General features: G+C 37.4%; 1 protein-coding gene across 5 annotated transcripts in view; it reads right to left on the reverse strand.

Moving 5' to 3' along the window:
- The window catches only part of ECPAS (Ecm29 proteasome adaptor and scaffold), a 114707-nt gene that overhangs the window by 73548 nt on the left and 23769 nt on the right, over positions 1–17390 (reverse strand). For all 5 annotated transcript variants that reach the window (XM_069476676.1, XM_069476674.1, XM_069476673.1 and 2 more), the window contains one exon: positions 7881–8011. In XM_069476676.1, coding sequence (XP_069332777.1) covers positions 7881–8011 — 131 coding nt within the window. The remainder of the gene's footprint in view (positions 1–7880; positions 8012–17390) is intronic.

A 17390-nucleotide genomic window follows, 5' to 3' on the forward strand; every position in this document is an offset into this window, starting at 1 on the left:
CAAAGAGATCCAGAGCAATAATGAAGGAAGAATTTTAGGAATAAAAATAAATCTATGATGAATGTTTGTTAAATGAATGATAAAAATAATAATAAAACAGCTAACATTTCTCAAGTAGTTTCTATGCACACTGCACTTGTGCATAGCACTTTGCACTCCTTATATAATGTGATTCTTGCAACCACTGAGGTGGTCTCATCATTCCCATTTTACACGAGGAAGGAGAGGCTTCAGGGAAATGAAGTAATTTCTCAAAGGATACTGAGCCAGCAAGTGGCATAGTCAAGATGTGATTCCAGAGCCCATTTTTTTTTTTTAACCTTTTCAAACACTAATACACGAGCATAAATCAGCTAAACTAAAGTGTTTGCCAGTGTGAGACATGATACTCTCCAGGAACCTAGAGACTTGTATTGCCATCCATACTTCATCCAAATTTCCTACCTGGCCTGTATATCTGATACAGCTAGATGACAGGAAAAAAGAATCAGGAGGAACCAGTCTGAAGGAAAGAGCCATCTTCTGACATTCTAATCTAGGCTGATTGCTAGCAGGATTCTATAAAAAATTATTACTGATGGTGATAGAAAATCATGCCCAAAGGATCCGAATAGATATTTCTCAAAAGAAGACACACAAATGGCCAACAGGTTATAAAAAAATACTCAACATCATTAGTCATCAGAGAAATGCAAATCCAAACTATAATAAGATATTATCTTATCCAAATTAAAATGGCTTTTATCAAAAAGACAGTCAATAATGAATGCTGGCAAGGAGGTGGAGAAAGGGGAACCCTTGTACACTGTTGGTGGGAATGTAAATTAGTGTAATCACTATGGAGAACTGTATGGAGATTCCTCAAAAAACTAAAAGTAGTACTACCATATGACCCAGCAATCCCACTGCTGGGTATATATCCAAAGGAGAGAAATTCTATTAATATATATCAAAAAGATATCTGCACTCCCATGTTTACTGCACCACTATTCACAAAAGCCAGGATTTGGAATCAACCTAAGTGTCCATCAATGGATGAATGGATAAAGTAATATATACACAATGGAGTAGTATATAGCCACAAAAAAGAATCAAATCCCACTATTTACAACAACATGGATGGAACTGGAGAATATTATGTTAAGTGAAATAAGCCAAGCACAGAAAGACAAATCTCCCATGTTCTCACTCATATGTGGGAGCTAAATATTAAAACAATTGATCTCATGGAAATAGAGCAGAATGACAGTTACCAGAGGCTAGAAGGGGTAGTGGGGAGTGAGGAATAAAGCGGGAATGGTTAAGGGGTACAAAAATACAGTTAGTTAGAATTAACAATATTTGATAGCACAACCAAGTGACTATAATCAACAATAAGTTAGGGTATACTTTAAAATAACTAAAAGAGTAGAATTAGAACATTTCTAACACAAAGAAATATTAAATGCCTAGTGTGATGGATACCCCAATTACCCTGATTTGATTAATTTGCATTATACCTGTATCAAAACATCACATGTACACTATAAAGGTATCCAACTATTATATACTCATCATAATTAAAAATAAAGTTTTTTTAAAAAAAGAAAATCATGCCCGCAATTACATGCTTTTTTATCATAAGTTTATTTTGATTTTTAAATGGATTAATTTTCTTCTAGCACAATTATTACTTTAAATATTGGTCAATTTCCTAAATTTGGTTATACATTATCTAGAATCCTCTATAAACCCAGAAAAATAAAAAAAATCATTTGTAGAACTCAAATAGTAACATGTAAAAAGCCATCATGAAGATTAAACAAAAAGATGTCAAAGAGTCCAAGCACAATACTTAAAACATAACAGGTGTTTCAGCTATGGGATCCCATTTCCCAATTCCAGAAGTTCTCAAACTTACTACATAGCACACCCTTCTTCCAACAGAAATTTGGTATGCATGAACAAATAAAAATGGTATTTCATCAGTATAAATTAAATATATTAAGTTCAAAATTATCATATTTATCTTTATTACATCATTTTATTTTATTGCTTTGTAAAATTATAATAGAAAGACACCATTTATTATAATAAATCAAGTGAAAATCTTAACACACCTACTGCCACACTAGAAAAAAATTTTTTCCCAGGATCCATGGTGTTTTATTACAAAAATAAAAACTTCAAAAACAAAACAATCCTTTCTAATGGAATGAAAAATTTGTTATTTTAAAAAATGAATTAATAAATTGTTTTCTGTGTGTGAGTTATATGCAACTCATGCTGTACTAGAACCAATTTTTATACTGAATACCAACTGAGTTGTATGTGACTCACGACATATTTATTGAATTTGTTTCAGAGAATTAAGTCTTCACATGCTTCACAAGGCCCCTGGCTCAAAACTAGCGTGAGTTAAATACAACTCACATGGCAGTTAATGTGTTAAGTATTCCTTTTCCCTTGTCCATTCACAGGCCCTTGAAGACACCAGTGTTAACAGTTTGATGTGGGAAGCGTGAAAGAAAAGGAAAGTGAGGGAGGGAGAGAGAGGGAGAAGGAGAAAGAGGGAGAGGGAAAATAGAACAACTGATGAAATAGGTTAATAATCATAATAACTCATTTAAATGTTCAAACCTCAAAAATACATGACATCTCAATTGTATTAAGAGATACAACAAAAGTAAATAAGAGTAAAATTGCAGGCTGGGGGCCAGGTGTAGTGGCTTATGCCTATAATCCCAACACTTTGAGAGGCCAAGGCAAGAAGAGGATCACCTGAGCCCAGGAGTTTGAGACCAGCCTGGGCAACATAGGGAGACTCTATCTCTACCAAAAAAAAAAGAAAAAAATTGTAAGCTGGGGCAAAGATTTATCAAACAAACAGAAGGAAAACAATGGTTACAATACTAATTTCAGGTAAAACAAAACAGGCTTTGGGGAAAAAAAAATCTTAAATGGAATTCAAAAAATTAAAAATTATATAACATACTATAATTACTAATAAAGACCAGATGTTAAACTTGTATATCAAAATGCATCAAGCCAAAATTATTAAAACTAAAAAAAAATCAGAAAAACTATAACAGCAGTAGATTATAATTCACTAATGTCAATTTACAACAGAACTGGAAGACAGGTTCTCAAGACTTAAATGCACAATGTTTCTGTGAGTGGCCTTAGTACATACTGAGCTCCATATTCCACAAACAGGACATATTTCTTTTACTTAATGAAAGATTTTTCTTAGGAACACTAGAGTACACTTTAAAGATATATAACAACTGCATACTATAATCTCAGACAAGAATACAGTAAAATCAGGCAAATTTTACATCAAATGTTTTGAAACTACCAATGATGCTCTTATAAATTAATAATTAAATATAAAATAAAATAACCAAACACTGCATATCAATGTAACTATAGAGTATTAAAAAATAGTCATCAAAGAGAAATTCATAAACTGAAGTCATTTTTGGTTTCATACTTTTTTTTTTTTTTGAGACAGAGTCTCACTTTGTTGCCCAGGCTAGAGTGAGTGCCGTGGCGTCAGCCTAGCTCACAGCAACCTCAAACTCCTGGGCTCAAGCGATCCTCCTGCCTCAGCCTCCCGAGTAGCTGGGACTACAGGCATGCGCCACTATGCCCGGCTAATTTTTCTATATATATATTTTTAGTTGTCCATATAATTTTTTTTTCTATTTTTAGTAGAGACGGGGTCTCGCTCTTGCTCAGGCTGGTCTCGAACTCCTGACCTTGAGCGATCCACCCGCCTCGGCCTCCCAGAGTGCTAGGATTACAGGCGTGAGCCACCGCGCCCGGCCCTGCTTTCATACTTTTTAAAAAATATAACGAAAGCATTCACTTGGTGGCCAAGCTTACATTTTGAAGTTTTAGAGCCCTGGGTTCAAAATCTTCACTCAGCCACTTGTTTTCTAACATTAAACAAGTTAATCATTCCAAGCCTGAGCTTCATCTGTAAAATGGGGATAATACCTACACCTCATATAATCTTGTGAGGATATAAGTCCTTAACACTTTTGATACATAGTAACCACTGCTAGCTTATTATATAAATTAAAATTTTACACAAGAAAAACATATCAAAAAAAGAAAATAATTTAAATAAAAATAGAAAAACAAATACTGTTTAAAAAACGTAATCTAAAAGCTGGTTTTTTAAAATAGCCCATTAGAAAGACTACACCGGCCGGGCGCGGTGGCTCACGCCTGTAATCCTAGCACTCTGGGAGGCCGAGGCGGGTGGATCGCTCGAGGTCAGGAGTTCGAGACCAGCCTGAGCAAGAGTGAGACCCCGTCTCTACTAAAAATAGAAAGAAATTATACGGACAACTAAAATATATATATACAAAAAATTAGCCGGGCATGGTGGCACATGTCTGTAGTCCTAGCCACTCGGGAGGCTGAGGCAGTAGGATCGCTTAAGCCCAGGAGTTTGAGGTTGCTGTGAGCTAGGCTGATGCCACGGCACTCACTCTAGCCTGGGCAACAGAGTGAGACTCTGTCTCAAAAAAAAAAAAAAAAAGAAAGAAAGACTACACCTTTGGTTGTAATAATCAATACAATTAGAAATGAGAATAGAATTTCTCTATTTGAAAAAATGACAAGAGAATATTAAGAGTAACAGTATAAAAACTAGGTGAAATGATAGATATGTTAATCTGCCTCACTATAGTAACCATTTTAAACGTTTATATATCCCCTAATATGTTAGTAAATCTTAAATATATACAATAAAATTTATTTTTTAAAAAAAAGAATAGAGAGGCGGTCACCATGTTCCTCACTGCGGTCTTCTTTGCCAAGAGCAAGTCAAAAAACATTCTGGTGAGGATGATAAGCCAAGCTGGGACAAATTTTGCCTTCAATACCAAAAGAAGCCGCTTACGGGAGAAATTGACTCTTTTGCATTATGATCCAATGTAAAACAAAGAGTGCTCTTCATGGAACAGAAAAAAATACGTTCCCTTTAAACAATGGATTGAAAATGAATTTGATTTATAAATGAGAAGACTAAGGGCGGGGATACTGATTCAAAAATCTTGCAGTGTGTAATAAAAGAAGAGGAAATGGCACGGAATCACTGCCTCCTGTGATTTGAAGGCCATTGTGAAGGAAAACAATGCAGTGAAAGAAAGTTCTTCATATTAGGACAGATATCTTTGCATCACATTTATTTATCTTTCTGGATATTTTTATAGCCCTTAATAAAAAATTTAAAATAGCCTAAAAAAAAAAAAAAAAAAAAAAGAATAATAGGGCCAGATGCAGTGGTGCCTATAATCCTAACACTGGGAGGCCAAGGCAGGAGGATTGCTTGAGGCCAAGAGTTCAAGACCAGCCTAGGCAATAGCAAGATCCCCATCTCTACCTACACAAAATTTTTAAAAAGCCGGGCACAGTGGCTCACACATGTAATCCTAGCACTCTGGGAGGCCGAGGTGGGAGGATCGTTTGAGCTCAGGAGTTTGAGACCAGCCTGAACAAGAGCGAGACCCCGTCTCTACTTAAAATAGAAAGAAATGGCTAGACAACTAAAAATATATAGAAAAAATTAGCTGGGCATGGTGGCACATGCCTGTAGTCCCAGCTACTTGGGAGGCTAAGGCAGAAGGATTGCTTGAGCCCAGGAGTTTGAGCCTGCTGTGAGCTAGGCTGACGCCATGGCACTCTAGCCCAGGCAACAGAGTAGGACTCTGTCTCAAAAAAATAAAAAATTAAAATTAAAAAAAATTAGCCCAGCATGGTGGTGCAAGCCTGTAGTCTCAGCTACTCAAGAGGCTGAGCCAGGAGTATCCACTGAAGCCCAAGACTTAAGGCTGTAGTGAGCTATGATCAGGCCACTACATTCTAGCCAGGGCAACAGAGCAAGACCATGTTCTCAAGAAGAAAAATAATATGATAGAAGTAAATGATACATTACTGAACATTGAAAAAGCACATGGATAGAGATGAATAATTTTCTACATAAAGAAAAAGCACATAGAAACAAAAAAAAAATCCAAAGATAAGTAAATGAGTAAAAAACTACTAAAAATACTCAGGCTGGACTAATGCCAACGTTCCCTCTGTTTGTTCTCTTGGTCTCCACTCTTGGCCTCCACTCCAAGTTCTTCTCCACTCAGCAGCCAAAGTGACTGCATCACTACCATCAATGCCCCTTCAAATCAGTGTCCCCTGGAATCCTTGTTTCCTGCTATCACTTTTCCTCTCATGCACTGGGGTAATTGCTGTGGCCTTCTTGAGTTCCCTGAAGACATCACACTCTGTCCCAGCTCAGAACTCCTGCTGAGGGCCTCTCTGTCTGCATTGGTCTCCTCCATTTCTTGGCCTGCCTACTGCCTGCACACTAGAGGACTTCCTTATGCCCCACACTCAGTCTAAATCAAGTTCCTAAATATATTCTTTCATGGAATCCTTTTCTATCTTAGTATGTATCACAAATTACAGCTATGTACTATTTGTCTAATTGTTTACTACCAATCTCCCCAATTTGGTGTTGTTTTCATTCACCAACATGTTTCCCAACACCTGGCATGTAGAAGACACTCAGTAAATACTTACTAGATGAATAACAAGATTGATAAAGCTAAATAAGTAAATATAAATCAATTCACAACAAGCCTTTTATTTATTTATTTATTTTAGTCCATACAATAGAATATTTAGGCTTTTTAGATCTTGCTATCCTATTAACAGAAGGACACAGAAGCGTTTTAAAGAGTAACATGATCAAATATACATCTTATCTCAGCAAATAAGGATTAACAGCAGACATGTCAAATAAATGGCAAGAATGTCCATTCCTTCCTGCAAACATAACAGACATTCTTAAAGTTACTCTTTTTTCACTGAACACAATCAGGCCTCAGAATCAGTCAGGGCAGACCTCCAGGAAGTCATTGCCAATAAATTAGAACAGCCCAAGAAATGAAACCTGACAATAGCTCAAAGACCAGAAGGTCTATTATAAATATAGTGGAAGAATACTAATGAACTATTTTACAAATCAAAGTGGAAAATGTTCTATACAGAATAGTTAGGTTAAAAATGAAAATATCAATGTGACATCCAACTTTTTGTAACAGTACTTTGCAGAATCCTAAAACAGGAGCTACACAACAATATTTTTCTTTTAAAAGTTTTTATTTCCCGGCCGGGCGCGGTGGCTCACGCCTGTAATCCTAGCACTCTGGGAGGCCGAGGCGGGTGGATTGCTCAAGGTCAGGAGTTCGAGACCAGTCTGAGCGAGACCCCGTCTCTACTAAAAATAGAAAGACATTATATGGACAACTAAAAATCTATATAGAAAAAATTAGCCGGGCATAGTGGCGCATGCCTGTAGTCCCAGCTACTCGGGAGGCTGAGGCAGTAGGATCGCTTAAGCCGAGGAGTTTGAGGTTGCTGTGAGCTAAGCTGACGCCACGGCACTCACTCTAGCCTGGGCAACAGAGTGAGACTCTGTCTCAACAAAAAAAAAAAAAAAAAAAAAAAGTTTTTATTTCCCTTATTTTTAATTAAGGTTATATTCACTGTCAGCCAATGATTAAAGAATATTTTCCCCATTATCACCTATCATACTGGAATAAAGGGCACAGATTTTAGATCAACTCTTCATACATTCCAGAATAAGTATCTCAAGTATATTATCTGGCACTGATGCCAAGAGTACAGATGGTATTAAATGCAGCTGGGCTAAGCATACAAAAGCTACTTTTAAATCATGAAAGCTGGTACTAGACTTACTCTCCATTTTCAACGGCCATAATTAGGATCCCAAACATAGATTTCCACAATGGGAACAGAAAACTCACTTCATAATATATATCAATTTATTGACCATTTAATTAACCCAACTGTCCCAACATGTTTACCTTTTTGCGTACTCCTTCTTGGGTGCTGGACAGTTTGAGTAAAACAGGAGGAAGGAATTTAGATATAATATTCTGTAATTGTTCATCTGTTTCAGCATGGCCAAGTCGTAAAAAGACCCGTTCAAGCTGATCTATAACATAAAAAGAAAAAAAAAGAATTTAGCAAATCAAACACAACTAAAACTAATTACTTTTATAGCTTAATCCATTTTTCTGTACTGCAAATCAGTCAGAACTTTAACCATAGCTAGCCCTATACACAGATGATTTTGACACAGCCACAAAACATTAAAAAGGTTAACTGTAGTACAACTATCCTCATCATTTAATCTCTAGAAGGGAGGAAAACAAAACCAAAAATAATAAAATTCTCTCCTACATACAGTCATTCAGTTGTCCTAAAAGACTTGGATACTCGAAAGGATACAGATTTCTGAAGGAACCTTCCAGACTTAGCAGGACAAGGCAGGAGACTTTAATCATATGCTAGGAATATATATCTTTGGTGAAACCATCTTACTGATGAAGTTTCTCCAAAGACAGAATCACTGCCCATTACTGTGTTGCGGTTAACTAACTAGAAAGTAAGAGAGACAAGTTTCCCCCGCAAGAAAGCCACTATGAGAGAAACATGTTAAATGAGACCATGGGGATGCTCTCAGCAAAACCCAGACTGTGATAAACTATACAACAAGCAACCTTATTTCTTCAACTAATACATTACAAGGACAGGGGCAAGGAGGGTTGAGAAAGGGAACCTACACAAATGACTATTTTAAGGAATTACTGTTAAAAAAAAATTTAGGTGCTATAATGGTATTGTGGCTATAGTTGTTTTTTAAAGGTTCTTACAAAAATTATCAATGGCAATTAATGAGCCTTCGATGGGGCTGGAAATGTTCTATATCTCGATCTGGGTGATAGTTACACAGATATATACATTTACAAAAATTCACCAAGCTCTATACTTTCATACTTCCTACGTATCTACCATACCCCAATTTTAAAATATATTTAAAGGAATCCTCACTTCTTAGAGAGTGAAATATATGCAGACAAAATAATAAATGTACTAGCATTTATTTCAAATAATGGGGAGAGATTCTGGGGAGGAATTATATAAGTGAAACCAAGATTGGTCATTAATTGATAACTGTTCAAGCTCCATGATAAATATTGAGAATTACTATTGTATTTGTATATGAAATTTTCCATAATAACTTTCTGAATAAAGATTGATCCCGAGAGGGCCAGAAGCCCTAGTAGCAACAAGCAACGAGCACACTCAGCATCCAGAATCGATCTTGTTTTTAAATACCATTTTCCAGTAAAAGGAACCAGGCCTCTTGGGAAAATGGCTGATTCTAGGGCTTGGGGCAGGGGAAAACAAGATGAGCCTGAAGCATCTTTGAGAAGCAGAAAGGAAATGGGACATGGAACATGTCAAAGGGATACAGGAACCAATTTGAAAGAGCTCCTAATGGCCAAAGCTGGAAAACTGTTGGAACGAAAGAAATAACACAGTATTGGATTATAAGCCAAAGCATAAATCTGTAAGAGTCCATACTGATGGATATAAATAATTGGATGATTGGCCGGGCGCGGTGGCTCACGCCTGTAATCCTAGCACTCTGGGAGGCCGAGGTGGGAGGATCGTTTGAGCTCAGGAGTTCGAGACCAGCCTGAGCAAGAGCGAGACCCCATCTCTACTAAAAATAGAAAGAAATTATATGGACAGCTAAAAATATATATAGAAAAAATTAGCCGGGCATGGTGGTGCATGCCTGTAGTCCCAGCTACTCGGGAGGCTGAGACAGGAGGATCGCTCGAGCTCAGGAGTTTGAGGTTGCTGTGAGCTAGGCTGATGCCACGGCACTCACTCTAGCCTGGGCAACAGAGTGAGACTCTGTCTCAAAAAAAAAAAAAAAAAAAAAAATAATTGGATGATTAAATAAACTGAGCAAAGAGGCAAATCTTTCTTAACAGAAGAACTAAAAATAATTTATGTGGATACTTCCCCCTACAGGAGGCAGAGTTTAATTTCTGCCCGCCTCCCTTGAGGGTAGACTAGAGTTAGTCACTGCTTCCAAAGAATAAAATGGGGAAAGGGGAAAACGTTAATTTTACAGTGGAGAAACCCGAAAAATGCTATTGTAACCCAGTGAAGAAGGTTAACATCAGTAATGTCATATGGACATTATGTATCTCTGATATGATATGACAAGGAAGGCATTTCACCTTTCTGGTATTCATTCTAAAGATCAACCCCAGTCTAATCATGAGAAAATAACACCCCCCCCGAACGCCCCCCCAAAAAAAAACAAACTGAGAAACATTCTTTAGGACACTTGGCCAGTAATCCTCAAAACTTTCAAGAGCATGAAAAACACGAAAAGACTAAAAAACTGTCCCAGATCAGAGGAGGCTGGAAGACATCACAACTATATGGTGCCTAGGATAGGATCTTCGCCGGGGGGAGATGACATTAATGGAAAAACTGGTAAAATCCAAATAAAGTCTCAAATTTAGTTTAAAAAATTAATAATAAAGGAAGAAAAGAACAAGGGAGGGAGGGAGGAAAGGCAGGCAGGTGGGTTCTGAGATCACCGGCCTAATGATTCTATTTGATAAATGCTGAATGTTGGTGTGAAAGGAGTTCTTAGGAATGGTGAATTCAACCCACAGTCTTTGTGGAAGGTGCAGCTGCCTTAGTGCCTGACACATTTAAGGCAGTGGAAATTGCCTAAAAAGTTGAGGTACAGGAACTGAAGAATTATTCTGTGGACAAAGGCAGAAAAAGGTCAAACTCTTCATAATAAACTGACCTAGAAAATTGGTGCCAAAATTTTTTTAAAAAGGGGTGAATATCTGGCCCCTTTCATTGTTCACATAATCATTTGGGTGCTTCCCATGCACCCCCAGTACAGTACTCAGCACTTTTTTACTCTCCCTCATTAGAAAGAAAAAATATAACATCCTAAACACAATAAGGCATAGAAGAAATATGAACCCTGTCCTTTCCCTTCTGCCCTGGAAACACAGCTTCATGAAAGTGACAAAGCAAATTAAACCCAAGACCCAAAGGGGTTTACTCAGAAACAAGAAGGAATACAACCAAAAGTCCACCTTTCTCAAGGACTCAGTTTTTAGCTGCAGGAACTGAGATTCTCCAGGTCATTACAGAAAGAACTGAGATAGACAAACATTACTTCAGAGTCAGGTGCCAGTTCCAGCCTCCCCACAATTTTGATGTTATTTATCTATCCAAACTCATATCAAATTAATTTCACTTATAGGAAAACTAGAGACATTACCATATCTTCAAATAATCATGTTAAATGTGGGGAATATATTCTGAACTATTATTTTTTCTTATTCATACCCTAACATTTAACACAAAAACTGGAATATGACATGTATTATTTTATCATTTGCTTTTTTAAGTAATAAAAATCTTGCATTTAAAACCCTCAGAGCAGTATGTCTCCGAACTTTATAGATTTAGAAAGATATTATAGTGCATATGATGTGTATTTCAAACAACTGCTTAGTCTATGGAAGTAGTATAATTTATTTAACTAATGACCCTCCATTTGTGATAGCACCAGTTTTATAGTACCACAAAGAACAAAGAACATCCTTATCCATGTGTATCTGTGTGCTTGCATGGGTTTCTATAAGCTGAAACCCTAGAAATGGAACTACTGAGTCAAAGGGTCAGAGTGCCATCAAGTTGAACTGATTTTGAGAAAATGTCCTTCAAAAAGGCTAATTTATGTCACCGGCAGTATATGTAGCACCAATTTCCCTATCACCTCTCCTATACTCAGTAATCTTACAAAAATAATTCAACCGACTTAGCTAAATATGATAAAAAGTAAATAATATATTTTTTAATCTATTTTTTTACTGAGGTAAAGTGCCTTTTCAGATATTTAGAGGTCACTTGAAATATCTTCTTCAGCAAATTACTTTTATTTATCTTCAGCAAATTGCCATTATTCTTCTTAGTTGCTGATTTGTAAAAGCTTTTATATATTGGGAAAAATCTCCCCCTTTTCTCCCAAATGTTACAAATACTTTTTCCTCATTTGCCTTCTGACCTCTATCATACTTTTTTCTTTTCCATATCTAAGTTTTTTAATATAATTAAATTATAGCCAGGCACAGTTGTGCACTCCTGTAGTCCCCACTACTTGGGAAGGTCATGTAAGCCCAGGAGTCCAAGGCTGCAGTGAGCTACAAAAGCGCCACGGCATTCCAGCCTGAATGCCACAGCGAGACTATCTCTAAAGGAAAAAAACAGAACAAAAATAATTGATTAATTAATTTCACCATCCCTTCCATTTATGATTTCTGAGCTTCTAGTCATGCTTAGAAAACCCTTTTTCACTGCAAGATTTTTAAAAATATTATATTGTACAGAAAAGAGTTAACATAGACCTATGACTGCTCCTGTAGAAAGGCCTGCTTGTCAAGGATGGCCCTTGGCTGGCATCTGGAAATTTGCCCAGAACTGGTAAGAGTGGTTCACTGTGTCTAAACTGTTTTTACAAACTATATGGTTTATGCTGAACATCAGCTTACCTTCTGGGAGGAATTCTAGTACATCTTAGGCAGAGGGTACCAACATGACCAGCCCCCAATAAAAACCTGGGGCACTGAGTCTCTAATGAACATCCTGGGTAGATAAAATTGCACATGTGTTGTCACAGCTCACATCTGGAGGAATTAAGCATTTTCTGTGTGACTCCACTGGGCGAGAACTCTCAGAAACTTGTACCTGTTTTCCTCTAGACTCACCCCATATGCCTTTTTTCCCTTTGGTGATTCTACTATAATAAATCTTAGCCTAGAGTAAAAATATATGCTGAGTCCTGTGAGTCCTTCTAGTCACTGAACCTGGGGGTGGTCCAGGAGACCCCTGACACATATATTTATCTGTTTTCTTCTAGTACGCTCATGATTTTGCTTTCTGCATTCAAATCTTTGATCCATCTGGAATTTTCTTTGGTATATGAAAGGATATAGGAAATTTGGTCTTTTGCGGAGTTTTAAAATACATTTCATTGTGTAGTAAAACATACAGAAAAACAAAATATATATGTACAGTTTAACAAATTATCATAAATAATCATGTAACTACTGCCCAAGTCATAGTAAAATTTATTTTGAAACCTTGAAAATTCTGAAAGATTTGTACTCGACTCACAGAGTTGGAGAGGACTGAAGGATTGTTTAAGACACTAAAGCACAGTGAGTTTTCAGGACTCACCAAAGGTCACAGATATAATTAGCAGCAGAGCAAGAACTAGGATGGAGTCTTTTGACCTTTGGTCTAAACATCCTTGTCTATACTATGCAAGAGTCTACAACAATGACACTACTTTCTATAGGACACTTAAACCATACATACTACATCTTATACAGGGAGTTTTCTATGTGTGAGAAATGTCCAAAGGTTCCTGAGAATGTGTCTCATTCAGGCAGTATTTATGACAAAACGGAAAAAATACACAAATTTAAAGGTCAGGAAAAAATACTAGAGAAAACTCACTACTATGAATAAGAAGCTAACTCCAAATATGACAAATTGTAATTCAACCCTTCTCCTCCTCCTCCCTGCTCATCTAAATTCTCTCCTCTTCTCTCTTTTCCCAATGTCCTCCTACTTTCACCATGAAGTACTCACTCTCCTATCTAGGTCACTCATTTAAGTATTCATGGAAATCCTACTATGAGTCAGAGGTTGGTGGTCCTGGGTATAAACAATAAAGAGGAAAGAGGCATGGATGTTCCCCAAGCTTACCTCACATGTACAAGACAAGTACACATAAAAAGAAAATATTAATAACAGAAGGCCTAGGACAGACGATTTAAGAACAAGAGCTTAAATTTAAGGACAGAAGCAGGAGAGTCTGAAAAAGGAAATGATAGGCAACAGACAAAAAGAAAACTGAGTATGGGGTCAGAAGAATTAAGGAAAGAAAGATCTTCTCAGGAGACAGCAATCAGCTGAAATGATACGAAAAGATTATGCAACATAAGAAGCGAAAAGAATCCAGTGCTATCAGCAGCAGAGTGTTCACACCTGACTTTGGCTCGAGCAGCTTCAATGAAGTGGTGAAGGCAAAAGCAGACTGTACAGGGTGCAGGAATGAGTGGAAGATTAAAAAGGACATGGGGAATTCAGTAAGTGACAACTCTTCAGAACACTTATAGTTATGTATAAAGGAGGAGGATTGTGACTTTTCATTGCTTCAATCAAAGGAAAGATCTGAGCATGTTTAAATAGCAAGAGGAAAAAGCCATTAAAGAGAGGAATTGAAGAGGGGAGAAAATCCTTCCAATGGAACCCTGAGAATAAGGGAGTGGTCAGGATTCAGCAAAGCTTTGAGGAATTACATTACAAATAGGACGAAGGCCATCTCTGCCATTTTAACAGGAGGAGAAAGGGAGGGCTGGTGTTGATAAAAATCAAAGTTAAAAATTTTATGGAAGGGCCTGGAAGAATTCCCCTCTAATTGGCTTCTGCTATTTCTGTAAAATAGAAGGCAGTGTCTTCTGGTGAGATTCGGAGGGCAGAGGGCAAGTCAGAGGTGTGACAATAGTAGGAGAAGGCTTGCAAATAGTCAGGGTGAAGAACAGAAGAAAACTAGCTGGCAAAATAAACTACTTCGTGAAGAAAGTGTAAATGACTCAACTCAAGTTAGTGAATGCAAATTTGTAAGAGCACTAACTCACATAGTCAAACAAATCAAAAATAAATCCTTCCCCTATGGCATTTACACCAGTGCCTAATGACTGAAAAAATACAAGTGTATACAGCCAAGGTTTTCCAAATCTTTAGTTACAAATGTGATTTAGTAAAGTATTCTTTATTCAAAAGGTTATTAAGTAAGAAATGTCTGATTTCCTTAAGTACTAAGTTTGACAGTTGATATCTCTGACACTTCACTTTGACACTTCTTGTTTTATTTTTATTGTGAAGGTACATCCTCAGTCTTTTAAATGCATGTTTTGGTTTGTTATTATCTTTCAAATTTGTTTTTAGAGCAATTTTTGTGAAACCATGGATAAGTCAAAAATTCATGTTATTGTCAAATATGAGTTCCATCATGGTACCAACCAACGCTGCGCAGACAGCTCAAAGTATTAATGAAGTGTTTGGGAAGGATGTGGCTAATGAAAGCACAGTACGATGGGTGGAGAAGTTCCGTTCTGGCGATTTTAATCTTGAAAATGAGCCACGTGGGCGACCTGAGACCAAAGTGGATAATGATGAGCTAAAAGCTGTAATGGAAGTGAATCCATCTCAACCTATGCGTGAATTAGCAGCAAGGTCTGACGTTACTGTTCCAACAATATCGGACCATTTCAAGCAAACTGACAAGGTAAAGAAGCTGGATAGATGGGTTCCACATGAATTAAACAAGCTTCAGAAGAGAAATCGTCTCAAAGCTTGCCTTTCTGTGCTGTCATGACATAAAGGCCAATCATTTCTATACCATATTGTTACGTGTGATGAAAAGTGGATTCTTTTTGACAATTGCAAGCATTCAGCAGAATAGTTGGATGAAGATGAAGTGCCAAAACACAGTCCAAAACCAAATACTTATCAAAAAAAGCTAATGGCATCTGTTTGGTGGTCCAGTGCTGGTATTATCCACTTACAGCTTCATGAAATCTGGTCAATCGATTATAGCGGATGTCTACTGCAACCAACTGGACGAAATGATGAGGATGCTTGTGATTAAGCAGCCAAGATTGGTCAACAGAGACAGGCCAATCCTCTTGCAAGACAATGCTCAACCACATGTCACACAAACAATGTTGCTCAAATTACAGAAGCTCAATTTGGAAACTGTCTGTCATCCACCATAATCACCAGACCTTGTACCAACTAACTACCACTTCTTCCAGGCTTGGACCACTTCTTGCAAGCAAAAATATTCAATTCTCAACAAGCTGTGGAAAACTCCTTGGAGATTTCATCACCACTTGCCCTCCAGGCTTCTTCGCTGCTGGCATAAACAAGCTACTATTAAAATGGCAAAGCTGCATGGATAGTTTAGGCACATACTTTGATTAATTGTACTGCTTCTTGTTTGAGATATAATAAACTAAACTTTTGATTCAAAATCGGACATTTCATATTTAATGACCTAATACAGTAACAAATTAAGGCATATTTCTGCCAAAAGAACTATCTAGATTTTGTGTGCATACACACACATATGAAAAACACACATAAAAAGTATAAAAAGACTCTTGCATATATTAGGGGAGCAATTTTAAATGGACAATTATTCATAAACTATATATTATTATTATTGTAACCTTGTGAGACCCAGCTAATGATTTTCTCAACAGCGGTCCCCAACCTTTTTGGCACAAGGGACTGGTCTCATGGAAGACAATTTTTCCACAGACTGGGGGTAGGGGGTAGAGATGGTTTGGGGATGATTCAAGCACGTAACATCTATTGTGTACTTTATTTTGATTATTTTTACATTGTAATATATAATGAAATAATTATACAACTCACCATAATGCAGAATCAGTGGGAGCCCTGAGCCTGTTTTCCTGCAACTAGATAGTCCCATCTGGGGGTGACAGGAGACAGTGACACCCGAAGTGTGTTGCTTATGTCCAGTCTACTCCGTAATCTCATTTTAGTTGCGTCACTACAGAAAATATTGCTTCACAAAGATAGGATGTTGGAAATGGAAGCAGGCTTTTCAGAGCTTTTGTGGCAATCTCAGGATATTCCCCCGCAACTTTAATCCAGAATGTATGGAGATTTGAAGTTGTCTCAAACATACTTTTAAGGCCACCATCTCAAACATACTTTTAAGGCTACAGACATTTGCAATATCAAGCAGTTGATCCTCTTCTAGCACAAAGTCAATTCACCTGGCTTATTCACAAATGGGTCAGGGATCCATTCCTTACCAGTTCAGGGGTCTTTTGTGGTTGGGAAGTAATACTCAAACTCTTTTGAAAACTGAGATAGGTATTATGCACCAGCTGGGAGAAAGAAGGCCCTGGCTCAGTCTCTTTCAAAATCTCTGCTAATGTCTGAAACATGTCAAAAATCCCAATGTTCACTCGTCACCCCCCATAATTCCAACTTGGCTTCAAACGCAGCCATTTTATCTGCTGACTTGAACATAGTTGTCATTCTCCTCTGAAGTGACAGATTGAGTTCACTGAGCAGGCTGAATATGTCACACAAGCAAGCAAGTTTTCTGACCCATTCTGTGTCACTGAAACAGGCTGCCAGTGGTGACTGTTTTTCTACAAGAAATCTCTGGAGCGCCTCTCGTAACTCAAAAACTCTGGCCAGTGATCCACCTTTAGAAAGCCATCTCACTTCTGTGTATAAGGGAGGACATGTGTGCTCTGCATCCATCTCCTCACAGAGCTGCGTGAGCAGACAAAGTTAAGGGCATGTTGGAGTTGATCATTTTTTAATCACATCCTGCAAAACGCTGTTTAGTTCAGATG

Source organism: Eulemur rufifrons, chromosome 7 (assembly GCF_041146395.1).
Source record: "Eulemur rufifrons isolate Redbay chromosome 7, OSU_ERuf_1, whole genome shotgun sequence".
NCBI lineage: Eukaryota > Metazoa > Chordata > Mammalia > Primates > Lemuridae > Eulemur > Eulemur rufifrons.